Source organism: Pangasianodon hypophthalmus, chromosome 6, assembly GCF_027358585.1.
Source record: "Pangasianodon hypophthalmus isolate fPanHyp1 chromosome 6, fPanHyp1.pri, whole genome shotgun sequence".
NCBI classification, from domain to species: domain Eukaryota; kingdom Metazoa; phylum Chordata; class Actinopteri; order Siluriformes; family Pangasiidae; genus Pangasianodon; species Pangasianodon hypophthalmus.
This window is the reverse complement of record NC_069715.1, coordinates 11,550,797-11,566,421: the sequence shown is the minus strand read 5'-3', so window position 1 is coordinate 11,566,421 and position 15,625 is coordinate 11,550,797. Positions and strand designations below refer to the sequence as shown.

Here is a 15,625-nt window from a genome sequence, read left to right as displayed (position 1 = left end):
GTTCTTGAGCTAATCTGAAGGCCACACGAAGTTTGGAGGTCTGTAGCTATTGACTGTGCAGAAAGTTGGCGACTTCTGTGCACTGTACGCCTCAGCATGCGCTGACCCACGAATGGACTTATTGCACAGGTGGCAACCTATCACGGTACCACGCTTGAATTCACTGAGCTCCGGAGAGCGATCCATTCTTTCACAAATGTTTGGAGAAGCAGTCTACATGCCTAGGTGCTTGATTTTATACACCTGTGGCCATGGAAGTGATTGGAACACCTGAATTCAATGATTTGGAGGGGTGTCCCAAAACTTTATATATATATATATATATATATATATATATATATATATATATATATATATATATATATATATGTATATATATATATATATGTGTGTGTGTGTGTGTATATATATATGTATATATATATATATATATATATATATATATATATATATATATATATATATATATATACATACATACATACATACATACATATATATACTGTATATGACAACAAGGAGAATGAGACCTAATACCTCCCTGCTGGAAAATCCAGCTTGGTCTGACAAGCTACTAGGTGAAAAACCACAAGGCAAGCTGGTCAGACTGGTAGACCTTGCTGGTATGAAACAGTTTCTTAATTACTGCTACTTGTGCAACAACACAAATAGGGTGTTTTTAAGCAAATAACACAACAGTAAGGCAATTAGAAAATCTCAAACATTTATTCATCAGTCAGTTAGGAAGCTGGAAAATAATTTACCACTTGACAAAGGTGGTCTACCAGTTTGAGCTGTGGTTTGGTAGACCAGACTCTGTTGCTGTGCACACTCTATTCATCACAGCAGTCACTGTGACAGCTAGCTATAGCATTTAGCTAGTCTGTATAGTCAGTTTGCATGCTAGCTAACATTCGAAGGATTAGGAATAAAGGGATATTTTCACTTAAATGCGTTTATGGTCAAGGTTTTGACTTTATTCTGACTAACAAACTCCACAATAACTTGACATACTAAATAGTACCCTAGTTAGTACGCTAGTATACATAGTGGTAGGCCGGAAGTCGGTGGTCATGTGACTCTCTATGACGTGACGTTTCTCAGGGAAAAGTTGAAAAGAGAGGTTTTCGGTGAGGCGGAACCAAAACATCTGCTGCTACTTGTGTAAGACTTCAGTCACTGTTCTGTTAGTTAGGGTGGTCAGTCTCCAGCCATGGATCTGAGTGGAATTCTGCTGCAGATTGAAAACGGGAACGATGAGGAAATTGAAAAGCGTTTGCAGGAATACAACGCAGAGGTAGGTTTCTGGAGCATGCTAGTAGCTTGCTAGCTCAGTAATGGCTGAGTACACTGCACTGGGCTGCTAGCTAGCTGAATGACAGCAGTGGACTAGCAGTGTTAGTAAACACAGTAGTCATCAGTGCAGATGTGTTCTTTCACCTCTGTACTAACCTCAGACGAAATATACGACCATGAAGTATTTGAAGCGGTAATGAAGCGTTTCTAGATACTTCTAGCTTTATCAGGTTAGCTTGATAGCTGTTATCAATCTGTTTACATTAGCTGTTTGCTATTTGGCTCAGTGGTTTCCAAAGTGGGGTCCCTAATTTTATTTACATTTTTTTACAGTGCTGGAAATAACAGCTCACCATTATCAAAGTAGTAGTAGTAGTAGTAGTAGTTGTTATTGTTCTCCTTCTTCTTCTTCTTCTTCTTCTTATTATTATTATTGGTATTATTATGAGTTTACTTAAAACTCAAGTCCCCAACAACAAACAAACAAATAAACAAACCCACCAAGTATCCTGTAGATAATGTCAGCTTGAACCTAAGGTGTTTTGTCAGTGGAAAGCTATATGGCTTTAATAAAGAGGAAAAAAAAAATACTGTATGCATTTAAATAATGTTCATGAAATGAATCTGGACTGAGGTTAAAGGGATCCCTGGCTAAAAAACTGCAAGAAACCCTGATCTTGTTAACTGGAATTGGTTTTGCCCTACAGTCAGAAAATAAGTTAGACTACATTGTAGAAAAGGTTCATTTAAATAGTGCAGTGCAGCTTAGTAGTGGATTCACTCTGCTTGTGTCCCTCTTTTATGTTATTTTGTTGTGTAAAGCTAATCTTAAGTTAGAAATGACAGGTCATCATTTTATTTTCCAGTTTGTTCCATGTAGTTTCCTGTCCATCCTTTCCACTTTGTACCTATTTGTAAGTGCAGGAACAATCCCAAACTCTAATAAAGGGCTTATTAATGTGTTGCTGTGTTGTCAGTGTGGTATAGAGTAAAATAAATGAATCATCGACACCTTGGTGCATGTTGTATAAAGATGTATACAGGTATAGAGTTACTGGCTGCCATCTCTCAATCAATAGAAAAGGAGTGGTCCTTTTCTAACCTTGCCAGTCCACTTTGTATGCAGTTACACCTCAGACCCTTTACTCATTGTTCAGTTCCTGACTCGAATGACATCTTTAAAAACCCAGTAATACTGTGCCACCTGATACACTCTTACGCATACCACACATATCATGTCAGTGCTGTAACTGGTGCACCACTTGAATAATAACAGAGCGAAAATGTACCTGGCAGATGGGCAAGAGTCAGTGTTTTTTTTTTTTTTTTTTTTAAACATGACATAAACATGACATATTCTCAGTTTACCTGATAAAGCGTTCACCGAGTGTAGATGTAGACAATGTACTGTATGTTATTATTTATTATTAATTTACTTATTTATGCTTTTTATGCAATGCTGTGTCCACCAAACATTGTGCATCTTTTCTCCTACTGAATAGTCACCACATCCTGATCATGAAGTACACAGCTTCAGTGTGTTTCTCAGCCATGTGATTCAACTGTAAATGATGCAGGTTAGATGAGAATCTATACTCTAGTATTTCATATTGCCCGTCACTGTTCATTTTTTCTTTCAGAACTGTAGGACTTTTGCCTTTGACTGCAAACAAGAGGAGGCTCGAATAGTGAGTATATACTTGACATTTTGGCTTTAGGTAACCTGCTTAGGAATCTCATGAAAATAAGGACATTGTGTCATGTTCAGATTGCTGAGTGAAATTTATTGGGTTTTACACCTGACAGATTTAAGCGGACCACAAAACCATGTCACACTTGTTGAGGGTTGAAAAGTCTTTTCTTAAATATGACAACAAAAATTGCAAGCACCAATAAATGACAGAACTCAACTGAGCATGGAGGCTAATGATTTATTAATAATTAAACATTACTCATTTAAAAATCAGTATTTGTGCGAACTGTATGCAGCACAGGTGGCATGGTGATGCAGCAGGTAGTGTTGCCACCTCACAGCAGCTCTGAGGTTTGATCCTGGGCTCGGGTTAATATTTTTGCAGAGTTTAGCATGTTTTCTCTGTATCTGTGTGGGTTTCCTCATGGTCCTCTGGTTTCCTTCCACCTCCCAAAAAACATGCCAGTAGGTTTTTTTTCTTTCAACAATTGCCTCTAGAGTGATCAAAATCAAAGCCCAAATAATCATGTTTTAAGTAATATAGTCATGTATATTTCACGATTCCGCTGCTTCTCTGTGTTTCTCCTCTGCAGAAGCTGTGTCAGGGAATACTCACAGTGCTCAGACAGCCTGTGCGGCCCCAATGTCAGAGCACCTGTCTGGAGACCATGCGCATCCTGTCTCGTGATAAGCGTGTCCTTGGGCCTGTAGCCACCCACGACGGCATAGTCACTCTTGCCCGGCTGGCGCGCATCCCGCTGCCTGATGTCGATGTGGAGCGTCTAGAGAAAACAGAGTCAGCAGCTGAGGAGAGGGTAGTGGTGGAGGCGCTCAAGTGCCTGTGTAACGTGATGTTTAACAGCGTGGCAGCGCAGCAGGTGGGTGCAGACGTGCAGCTAGGACTGGGTTTGTGTGCCTGTCTGCGCATGGCCAGCTCCGCCAACCATGACGTGGAGCTCTTCTCTCTCCGTTTGCTCTTCCTGCTTTCGGCCCTGAGGCCAGACATCCGGAGAGGACTGCGCCAGGACTCAGATGCTGTGGAGCTGCTCACTGGTGTACTCGAGCGCACCTTGGATGTGCGCTGGGCGGGGCCGTACGAAGTCACGTGTCCTGACTCACAGGCCCCACCCATTCCTCTAGAGAGGAACGAGCGGGCAATGGAGTCACTCAAAGCTCTGTTCAACATCACCATGGCTGACTCCAATGATCAGGTGAGAAGCCTGAAGTTAGGAACGCCTTTTCCAGCTACCCTGTGAATTTTTTTTTTTTTTTGCTTACAGTGCTTTTCAGTTTAAATGTTTTATTTATTTAAAAATAAATCATTACAAGACAGTGCCCCAGTTTTGCACTGCGAGAATTAGAGTAAGAACTCTCTGTGTTTCATCAGCGTTAGGAGGGTCAGTGCGTAAATGGTCTCTCTCTAAATCCACACTGTCTTTGTGAGTCATACTTTCTCCAGACAAAATCAAACAGTCTGCTTGTAAATTTAGTAAATTTACCTTGTGTCTTGTGGCCAGGCACTGTATGGCTTTTAAGTTCTGATATGAAAAGGTAGCAGCCATAAACACTCACCGGCCTCTTTAATAGGAACACCTGTAAATCTGCAAGCCATGGAATGGGGAGAAAATGTGATCTCAGAGACTTTGACCATGGTGTGATTGTAGGTGCCAGACGGGCTGGTTTATGTATTTCAGCAATTTTTACACAGAATGGAGTGATAAACAAAAAACTTCCAGTAAACAGCAGCGCTACAGGCAGAAAAGCCATGTTGATGAGAGAAGGAGAATGACAAATTTGATGATGACAGGAAGGGAATTGTAACTCAACCACTGTTTACGTTTGTAGTGCACAGAAAAGCATCTCAGAAAACACAATAAATCAGAACTTGAGGTGGATGGGCTACATCCGCAGGAGACCACATGAACATTAACTGAAGCTCTTGACCTGTATCTGCAAGCTTTTATGCCCATGACTAATTTATTTGTTGAAATATTCATTCATTCCTTTTTAAAAGGGATGACAGGAGAATATTGTGTACCTCAAAGCAAAGCATAGCACTGTTGGTAATTGAACTCTGTCTACACATTACTCAGTAGGTTGCTGTGCGGAGGTGAAGTGAGATTTTCTGGCCCTTTTTCAGTCACACACACTTGATTACACTGCGCCTCTCTGGTAGTCTTTTGGCTAACAAATGTAGTGACCACATTCTGCCTAAATTAATGTTTCCTGTAGGTATAAAGCAGTAATACATTGAAGTAAATTGTGTGAACGAGGTCAAAGCCGAATTCCAGGTAATGCTCTTGTGCAAAATTTTTTGTAACATGATATCAGAATCTGTATCCAATTTACTGTTAAACCGTTAATCATTTTCAGTCTAAAAAGGTGAAATCTGCTTTGCATATATACATATCTGCATTTGTTCAGCAGCGTTACATTCCCTGTGTATAATTATAGAAAACACATCAGCAGCAGATGCATTTTTCTATAGCAAATGTGGATATGCGTTTGAATACATTTTCCCGTCCTCAGTGTACAATACCACGCATTACTTTGGAACCAGTTTTGTACTTATAATCCGTTATATTTAACTTGAGTTATCTCACTGTTCTTGTGTCTTTATTTCAACAGCATAATGATCACCAACTGAGGCGTATAGCAGCCATAATGAGGCATATTCTAATGCTGAGGGTTCAGACAGAGGAGAAAACGGAGGAAGTTCACAGGTAGGTGCTCATGAAGTCCTCACCTCTCACACACATGGATGTTCCTGAGTTTGCAAATTTGTATGACTTGAGTCATGCCTCTAATCGGACTTAACTGATGTTTCACTTTGGTTAACGTCTGGTTACTGAATGTGTATGTTTTACGTAGGGTTAGTAATGCTATATTGAAATCCTTAGCAAAATCAGTGTGTATATATTTACATGCATGAATTTCAGTTTGCTTAAGGAGTACCTCTGAATGCCGCAGCAGTGAACAGTAAGTGTGAGTGAAGGAGTGTCAATTTTAAGTGATTAATGGCGTCCCTCTTTGCCCTGCAGAGAGAAGCCAGTGCATTCTGAATCCCCCACACCCCGTTTGTGTGGGTTTGACTCATTGTGCGCCCCATAGCTCAGTCGCCAGCCTTTTCACACCTCTGGAATGTCTTGCTTTCTTGACACAAACACAATGCATTCTAGCACTCTGGCCTCGCTGACTATATTCTGCGCCTTTTTAAAGCAGATTGAATGTGCTGAAGCAGACTTGGGCACTAGTAGCTGGGCTTTTGTTATTCAAATAGGCTCGGGAACTGACTTCGTTCCCCCGCCCCCTTTTCTAGCTTTGCAAAATGCCCAGACATGTACATGTTAGACAGCACTGTTAGCATGACATGTTAGTGTCTGTCAGATGGCTTCGCATCAGTGTAGACACTTTGTAAAGAGGTTGGCAAACATTTACTGGTACTGTTCTTCTGAACTGGTGCAGTTTATTGTGACTCAGTACAGATGAATAATAAAGAGATGACCATGAGCCAGAAAAGGACAGATCATTAAGGCAAATGTCAAATAAACTGTATTCATAACCTGTTATATTTTATAAATATAAATTGTTATTAGAGGGTGAGGATGAAGTTTAAATTGTTATTAGAGGGTGAGGATGAATTACAAACTTTGAAACTCGGAAAGAAATCCACCCTCGTAGATAATGTGCGGTCAACTTCAAACTGAGACCCCTTAATAAAAAAGAGTAATAATTTAGTTGCAGAATTATTGTCACCCCTGTAGTGAATATTCTGGAGACAATAACAGCACAGAGCCTGTTCCTCTAATGACAAGCAATGCTGGAGAAGACTTGTAGAGGGATCTTGGACCACTCCTACAAGCACAAAATTTCAACATTCTTTGTATTCCTTGGTTGGTGCATGCAGACTTTTCTTTAAATTCAGACCTTAGGCTTTCAACAATATTGTTCTATGAGTTGTGCGGATCAGCAATCACCAATCAGTTTCTTTTATGATTATAAGTACTTGGCTTTCCCCATGGTTGTTGTTGCCCATTCTCTTGAAGGGTGCCAATAATTCTGGAACTGACTGTAAAAATGCTTGCAGTATAATCACTTCTATAATACTATAATAGTAATCATCCATTATCCTGTCCATTAATCTCTTGTAGTCATGCCATAAATCTTCTGAGCAACCTTCCTGTGTCCTGCTTGGATGTCCTGATCGACGTGCCTGTACAGGGAGGACTTGAGGAATATGGTGGAAAGAACGTGAATGCTCTGCAGGTGCTTCTGGACTTCATGGAGAAAAGAATAGACAAGGTACTGAAACGGAAAGGCTTTGATATAAGGCTCTGATAGCGAGCTGTCTCCGTGCCTTTTCCACCATGTGTATGTAGAATATACAGAGCTTGTATTTTTCTGCCTTCTCAGGGGTCAAATTACAAAGAAGGCCTGACTCCAGTGCTGAGCCTAATGACGGAAAGTTCCAGATACCACAGGGAGATTCGCAGATACCTCAAAGCTAAGGTATAGTCTGCACACTCCTGTGTAAAAACCCTGCTGTCTATTAAGTAATAGTCCACTAGATCACATTTGTACCCAGTTTTTGTTGTTATCAAGCACCTTTTAGGTCTGTTCTAACGAAAAGTGTTTAATGCTCAGGTTTTGCCACCTCTAAAAGATGTGAAAGTGAGACCAGAAGTGGGCAGCACTGTGCGCAACAAACTGGTCCGCCTCATGACTCACATAGACATGGGGGTGAAACAGGGGGCTGCGGAGTTCCTTTTTGTCCTCTGCAAGGAAAGCGGTGAGTGTTGGTGTGTCTTAAGGCAGGGTTCCACGTGAGGAACCAGGATGATATTACGGTTCTAGTTCTAGGAACATTTTTATTTCCTGCTCCAGACTAGATGCTATTTGCTATGCTGAATATTAATGATCGCTTATTACATGAATATGTATAGAAAAAGCAGCAAGTTTTTAAAAAGAAATTTGTGATCCTGTAAATGATTTTAATCTCTATATAAGTGGGAGTGTTTCTAATTTAGTACTGATTAAATCATTTGAAAGCTGGTTAGAGAGCAGGTTTATGATCCTTCCCATGATTCTGTGCTGAGTCTTTCTTTTTTTTTTCTTTTTTTTTTCTTTTTTTTTTTTTTCTTTTTGTTTTTTTTTTTTGTTTGTTTTTTTTGTTTTCTTATCATCCTGCAGTGGACAACCTGTTGAAGTATACTGGCTATGGCAATGCTGCAGGGCTGCTGGTGGCTCGGGGGCTGCTGGCAGGGGGCAGAGGAGACACTGAGTACTCTCCTGATGAGGATTCAGACACCGAAGAGTACAAATCAGCAAAACCATTGTAAGTTATCAAAACCTTCATCCCCTACCAATGGCAAAAAATATATATATATTATTTAAATGTGTTAAAATGGCACTTAAGGCCATGTTACATGTTATTATGCATTCATAAGGCATAACGTTGTTATAATTATGTATGTAATGGCATTACATATTATTATTATTATTGTTATTATTATTATTTAATAGAAATTATAAATTATTTTGCCAATAGAAAAACATTCAGCCCCGTTGTATTTAGTTGTAGACACAATGACAAGTCTTTCAGGATTCGTAATGTTATATAGTATGGTTTCCTGATAATACACTAAGTGGCTAAAAGTTTGTGGACACCTGACCATCACTCCCATACAGTATGTTGGCCTTCCCCAAACTGTTGCCACTGGGTTGGAAGAACCTAAATATATGGAGTATCTTTGTATGTTGTGGCATTACAATTTCTCTTCACTGGAACAAAGGGGCTCAAACCTGTTCCAGCATGACAGTGCCCCTGCGCGCAAAGTGAGGTCCATGAAGACATGGTTTGCCAAGGTTGTAGTGGAAGAACTCGAGTGTCCTGCACAGAGCCCTGACCCCAAACCCACTGAACACCTTTGGGTTGAACTGGAACACCAACTGCACCCCAGGCCTCCTCGCCCCGATATCAGTGCCTCACCTCACTAATGCTCTTGTTGCTGAATGAACACAAATCCCCGAACCATGCTCCATAATTTAGTGGAACGCATTCCCAGAAAGATAGAGGTTATCATAACAGAAAAGGGGAACTGCGTCTGGAATGGGATGTTGAAAAAGCACATATAGGTGTTATGGTCAGGTGTCCACAAATGATTGGCCAGATAGTGTATCTTTGTTATATTCATTAAAGAAAAAAAAATCGAGTCTGGTCTCATGAATCGCCCCTACCCCCACTTGTATCTTTCAGCATTAACCCCATTACAGGCCACATAGAGGAGCCAATGCCAAACCCTATTGAGGACATGACAGAGGAACAGAAGGAATACGAAGCTCAGAAACTTGCAAACATGATCGGCGAGTTGTCAAGGTGGGAATTAAAAAGTTAAAACCCCATAAGCACTGTTGTAAATGCTGATTTAGTTCAGATTATTTTAGTTTTAGGCAGTTCACTCTTGTTCTTTCAAATACATCCCAAGGAAGGGAGGTGATTGTGGATGAGCTAGATGGAGAACTAGCTGCAGTGTTGCACATAAAGCTCTCTCTTACGATCTGCCTGATCTTTATTCAGAGCAAGAATTTGTTTCTGCACTAAAATTTGGGGGAACTTAGGAAAGAAGGAACTGCTTTTTAAAGCAGATGACGATTTGGTGTCTACTTTAAATCATTACAAGGAGCAAAACTAAAATAATAACGCACATCTCTCTTCAGTTCAGTTCATTTTGACTTGTATCGTGCTTTTAACAAGACATTGGCTGCGTTTACATCACATCAATTCTGTTTAAGGTTTATATTCGGGTTGCAGCCATATTCCAAATACGATGTTCATATGCTTACAGGCGTCAGAATATTCCTGTATACATGGCTGTTGTAAGTGTGCCTGAGTTGCCATTCCTAAATACCTAGCCTACACGGACTGCGCATGCGCATATATCTCCTTTCAGTGGATTTTCTGAATAAGGTGTTTACATGCAACAAATTTCCAATTAAAACAGGAATATTACAGGAATATTCCAGGAATCAGAATTTTGGGAATCAGAATATTGTCTTAATCTGAATCGGGCAATCGGATTGCGGCGTTTACAGGACTCGGTACTAATTAGAATATTAACAAACTCTGATTAATAACGGAATACTGAGGTGCATGTAAACGTAGCCAGTATCACAAAGCAGCTTTACAGGAATATCAGAAAAATTCACATGAGGAAGAAATCTTGAGACAAATTAAGGGAGTCAAAAATGGAACCCGTCTTCTGGGTGACACCAGACATTGGGATTATAATTTACATTATACAGTTAAAAAATAGTATTTTATTCTCCGTTATATTGTATGTCATTTTGTAAGATATCCAAAATGATTGTTCACTGAAACTGATAATCATTATAAATATTAAAAACAAAAATGTATCAAAACAATTAGCTTTTAGACAACCAATCGATTAGTTGATCATGCTGATTCATCCCTTAAATGTGTTTTACATCCACTGATGCAATTCATTATTTATTTATTATAATGTATTCTGTATTTGTCTAACCATTCCAAATCCTTGCAAATGAGAACATTTGTAAACTGGGCAAGTGCATCATATTTCTTCTACTCTAACTCTCTCATTAGAGACTTTGGTAAGAGCAGACTGCCTCCATATTGACCTTTCTGTCAACAACTGGCAGCAAAGGCTAGTGAGGCTCCAGTATGAGGAGCTGTTGCGTTGCTCTGAGCACGTTCCTTACCAACCGTTTCATTAAGGCAAGAATCTCTCGCTGCTTCCTTCTGCCTCATTTACAGCTGGCCTTCCTCTAGACCGCAGCATTCAGCAGGAGTCAATGCAAGCTGCTGTCACACCGGCCGCCACATCAGTCCTGCTGCATTAATTACCAGCTAATTGGCACACACAGTGAGCTTTTGGTCCTTTGCGCTCCACATTCAGATTTTTTTTTTTTTTCCTTTAAGTACATATACGTGTCTCTTTTATACACGGCTGTCTGTATTCAACAGACGTGTCAAACATTATCGCAAAATAAGAAATGAACGAGGGCACTGGCTTAATTAGGGGGGTTTTGCTGTGTGTGTTTGTGTGTGTGTGTACATGTATTTAACTGTTTATGAGGACCAAAAAGAGCCAAATGCCCTCACATTGACAAGATGGTGTCAAATGTCTTCACAATCACCTAGTCCTCACAAAAAAAAAAAAAAAAAACAGTTTTTACACATTTTATTTTTAAAAACTAAAGCCGACTGTGCATTAGTGTGTTCTTCACGTCAGCATATGCGATGAAGATCCTCTATCAATTTTCCGCCCGCGATTTGAAGAAAATTACTACGTTCTATTTGTCATCAATCAGTGCAATCTGGGCTCATGCAAAAAAAAAAAAAAAAAAAGTGATCTTGTAAACAGAAACATTCTTGTGAGCCTGAGATGTTTGTACATATTGTCATTGCCACTAATGTATTTATAGCCGTCCTATGAGTTTCATGTAATCCTATGCCGTTCTCCTATCGGTGGCTTTTAAACAAGGATCATATCAGCGGTCACTCTGAGATTTTATTGCCAAAAACAGTCAGTCATCTGCTGTCTTTGGTCACAATGGTACTAAATTGGCTCACTGTCATGACATTATTCCTTCTAAGACCATCAGTCTCAACTCAAAGCCAAAGAATTCTTTTAGGGTGTGTGATTTTGTGTGAGACAGCAAGAAGCTGGCTTATAAGAGGCAGAACATTTTCTTCTGATCACCTGAGATTAAGGTCCTCACAAGGATAGAGAAACGTGTGTGTGTGTGTGTGTGTGTGTGTGTGCTCGCACGAGAGAGAGAGAGAGAGAGAGAGAGAGAGAGAGAGAGATATGTGGGGTGTTGAATAAGTTTGCAAACACAAGAGGACATCATTGTTGTTGTCCATCTATAGGGTGGTTAAGCCATAATGAGCAGCGTGTGCCCAAGAGAAGCAGATTCCTTCCTCGAAAGGATCCTTCTTTCTTCTTTCTCCTCACCTATTCTCTTCAATGAGGAGAAAGGAGGTGATGTGGCGAGGGCAGAGGGACAGTCACCAGTTCCCCCAGTACGGCTGCTCAGGAGACAGCTCAGCGCCCTACAAGAATGTTCCCCCACCCTCCTACTGCTTGACTCGCTCCAATTAGCACTGACTCAGGCCCACCCCCAACACACTTACTCATACTCATACTTCTGCTCACTACTTCATCATCTGTGGAACTAATTAGTGGGTGTGATTTTTATGGACAGGGGAGGCATCTTTGTTCTTCCTGGCAAGCAGACTATAGAATAAGCAGTGCATGTAACCTGAATAAAAATCCATGCATTTCAGACATGTATTGATGAGTGCATAGGGCATTGCATCCACACACTAAGGGCATAACTTGCTTTGAACATCTTTTTTTAAAAATCAGTCAGTGTTTTAAAGCTGTTTCTTAAGTTTGTGTATACATCAGCAGAGCTGCAGTTCAGAAAAGTGCAAAGTTTCATGAAGTTGTATTTAATGCATTCAGCTTTATTTGCCCTTGACATAACCACAAATCACTGAATAACCTGGAAATTAATTAGTCCATCATTTATTTGCTCCATATCCCAGAAATGAATGTAATTGAGCTGTTTTTTTCAAGGTTTGATTGGATAATGTTGTGATAATCTTAGGTTTTGCTTTGATTGGATAATGCTCTGATGAATCATCTTAGGCTGTGCTAGTGACACATAGTGCAGATATAATTGGATTAGCGTGAAGGAGCAGCCGCGGCTTTGAAGAGATTAGAATGAGTACTGATCCTGTAATTAAACTGCAAAGCGGGGGGAAGGTAGGGCGTGCACAGCTAAAGGGCTAGGTTCAGGGTGTGTGTTTGAAGGGCTGTCTTTGGGGCCGTGATTCCAAGGGCTCTTATGTAGCCGGATGTGAAGGAAAAGAAAGATGTCCTACACATCAACAGGCCTCTTTAGAGGAAGGACCTCAATGGTATTACAATGGCCAACACAATGGGTTGCTTTCAAAGCGCAGGTGGATTGTAGTGACAAATTGGTGGCCTAAAAAACTACATTCATGAGATGTGAGCACAACAACTGCATCAAATGATTACCCTCAAGCTAGTTTTTATTGTCTTAGCGATTGTATGGTATTCAATGATTTGCTCCATTTTGCATAGTAAAAGTGTATACAGGAAGTGTAGCTGGAAAATATATACACATTTATATACACGTAATTGGACTGCACTGTGCATTTTGCATGTTTTTCATGCATTTGTTTGTGAATGTTGGGCATAAACCATTGGTCATTAGAACTCATTTGTACATGATCATTTACAATTCATCTTCTAAGTAAATTACTGACTGCACTCTTCTCTCCCTGCAGGCAGCAACTGATCAGGCCAATGGGAGTGAGGAAGGATGGCTCACTAGCTCCCCTAGAGGAGGCGCTACACACATGCAAGATTCCAGACAGCAGTGACTCAGACTCGGATTAAGACACGCCAACGTTACTCACTCACTCACTTGCTGAATTGCCACGAAGTCAGCGCTCCATATGAAAAGAAATGATATAAAACTTGTCATTAGTTTTTGTGTTTGTATTAGAAACAATATAGTTTGTGCCTCTTTGATTTGTGAGACATGATGTGTTATATGTCAGTGCAAATTCATGACCAAGAGTGAGTCACAGTGAGGTGGTCAGATGTTGAGGTTTAATGCTCTGTGACGTTACTCTCGACCATAAATTTACAATGGACAAATAGCCATTTTATCTCAGAAACCAAATGAAACATTTGATTGCATTTCTTTTCAGTGTTGTGCCGCATTCTTGAGTTCCTCACTGATGCTCAGGGCAAGGCTAGGGAAAGAATCTGATGGAATCCACATCAGTCTCGGACCATAACGATCCCACTGTCCCACTCGGAAGCAGAAAGAACATTTTTTGTTTTTTCTGGGAGATCAGTTTGGAATTTTACTTAAACTTGCTACTTTGGTAATCATTCCTTACCTTACTCTAGGTACACTGAACTGTTAACAGGCATTTACACCTAACAGGGATGGAGAAAATGTAGGACATTAGACTGTTAATATTATCTTGTAAGTGTAAATAGCACAGTTAGCATGGGCTGCTCTTGCCACTCTGGCGTAGGTCTTTATAGAAGGAGGGAGAGCAGTAACATATATCACTAAGCATATTGTAGTTATATATAAAAGACTAAAGGTAATCGTGGGGAATCACTGAATGTCTCGTATCACTAGTGTGGCTTTAAAGACAGGTACATACACACCAGGCTAGTCTTTATAATTTTAGTGTGACTTCACTGCTTCAATATTACATTTGGACAATCTTATTAATAATTTTTTTTGTATAAGATTTTTTTTTTTGAAGATTTAAATGAATACTCGGTCCATGCGAATATTGTTTAATAGATTAGTATTATTAACTAAAGTGAATTTGTTAATAATGCTAAAGAGAATGCTGGAATCACATGGAAGTAGGAAAAACTTTTTTTTTAAATCCATAACTTGAAGTAGTGGTAAAAGTGTGTAAAAAAAACAAACAAAAAAAAGATTAACTGTCACTATGTACAGTATAATGTCTATAACACTGCTGCATAAATCTGATCTGTAGAGACATTCACTGATGTTTGAACATTTAGCTTTTCATTTCTTTTTGAACAAAAGCCTTATTTCTCTTGAGTGGGCATCCATGAGCCTCTTTCCTTTGTGCTGAAAAACAGAAATCTGTAAAAAGCTGTTAAAAAAAAGTGTATTTACATTTCTCTGGCCTTACAGTGAAATCTGTTTGTATTAAAGTCCCTCGTTCAGCTCCTGGAACATCACATTTCCAACTAAATTTAGATTTTAGGATTTTCTGGTATCTGTTTTTCTGGTAAAATTTATTTCAAGATTTTTTTTAGATTAATAATAGTTCAAAATGGTTCACATTTATCAAAAAAAAAAATATTTAGCGAAATGAAGTCATTTTCATTTTAGACGGTTCACTGAATATTTATGTTTACGCATCCACTTCTTCTCAGAATTCTCAGAACACGGACTTTCTGTAAGTTTGCTTATTATTCTGTAAACTGGGGAATCATGGCTTTCTAGTTGTGTTATAAAGTGCTGGGAACATAAATGCTAGAACTACAGATTCAAGTGACTCATATTTTAAAAGCTGGTTTGCCTTAGGAATCATCACTGTTTTATTTATTTATTATAAAACAGCCTGTATGGTGATAAATGTAAAGTGCATGTAAATTAAGCAAAACATTACCTATGGTTTAAGAATTGTTTCCACATTTTAATACTTTTGTTTCCTCACCATCATTAATAATTTTGCAGGCCATCTGATGGTATGTCCCCACATTCAGTCACAACATATTCCTGACACTTTTCTGGAATTCTAAGAACAGATTAGTATTTTGAATATTTGTGCGCTTTTGTAAAAATTTCCTTAGCACCTGTATGATAAATATACACAATGTGTGTAATCTATCATTTTTTATACTGTACTAAACACTGTTTAAATGAGGAATTTGTCAGTCTGTTTTCTGATCAATATCTTGTTGCATTATTGTTTGTTTTTAGTGCTTTTATATACCTGAGTTTAGTTTAAGTGCTGACATAAGCACCATGTTAAACATCTCTTATGGGTCC

The 15,625-nt window shown here is 39.3% G+C and overlaps 1 protein-coding gene across 1 annotated transcript; it reads left to right on the top strand.

Annotated features, from left to right (window-relative positions):
• The first annotated feature begins 1,082 nt into the window (after nucleotides 1-1,082).
• ric8b (RIC8 guanine nucleotide exchange factor B) lies at nucleotides 1,083-15,499 on the top strand. Its single transcript, XM_026927467.3, has 10 exons — nucleotides 1,083-1,297; nucleotides 2,937-2,984; nucleotides 3,583-4,200; nucleotides 5,618-5,712; nucleotides 7,141-7,291; nucleotides 7,403-7,498; nucleotides 7,634-7,778; nucleotides 8,180-8,324; nucleotides 9,246-9,365; nucleotides 13,350-15,499. Exons 1-10 carry the CDS (start codon nucleotides 1,214-1,216, stop codon nucleotides 13,459-13,461), a joined length of 1,614 nt encoding a protein of 537 aa, XP_026783268.1. The 5' UTR covers nucleotides 1,083-1,213; the 3' UTR covers nucleotides 13,462-15,499.
• The last annotated feature ends 126 nt before the right edge of the window (nucleotides 15,500-15,625 follow it).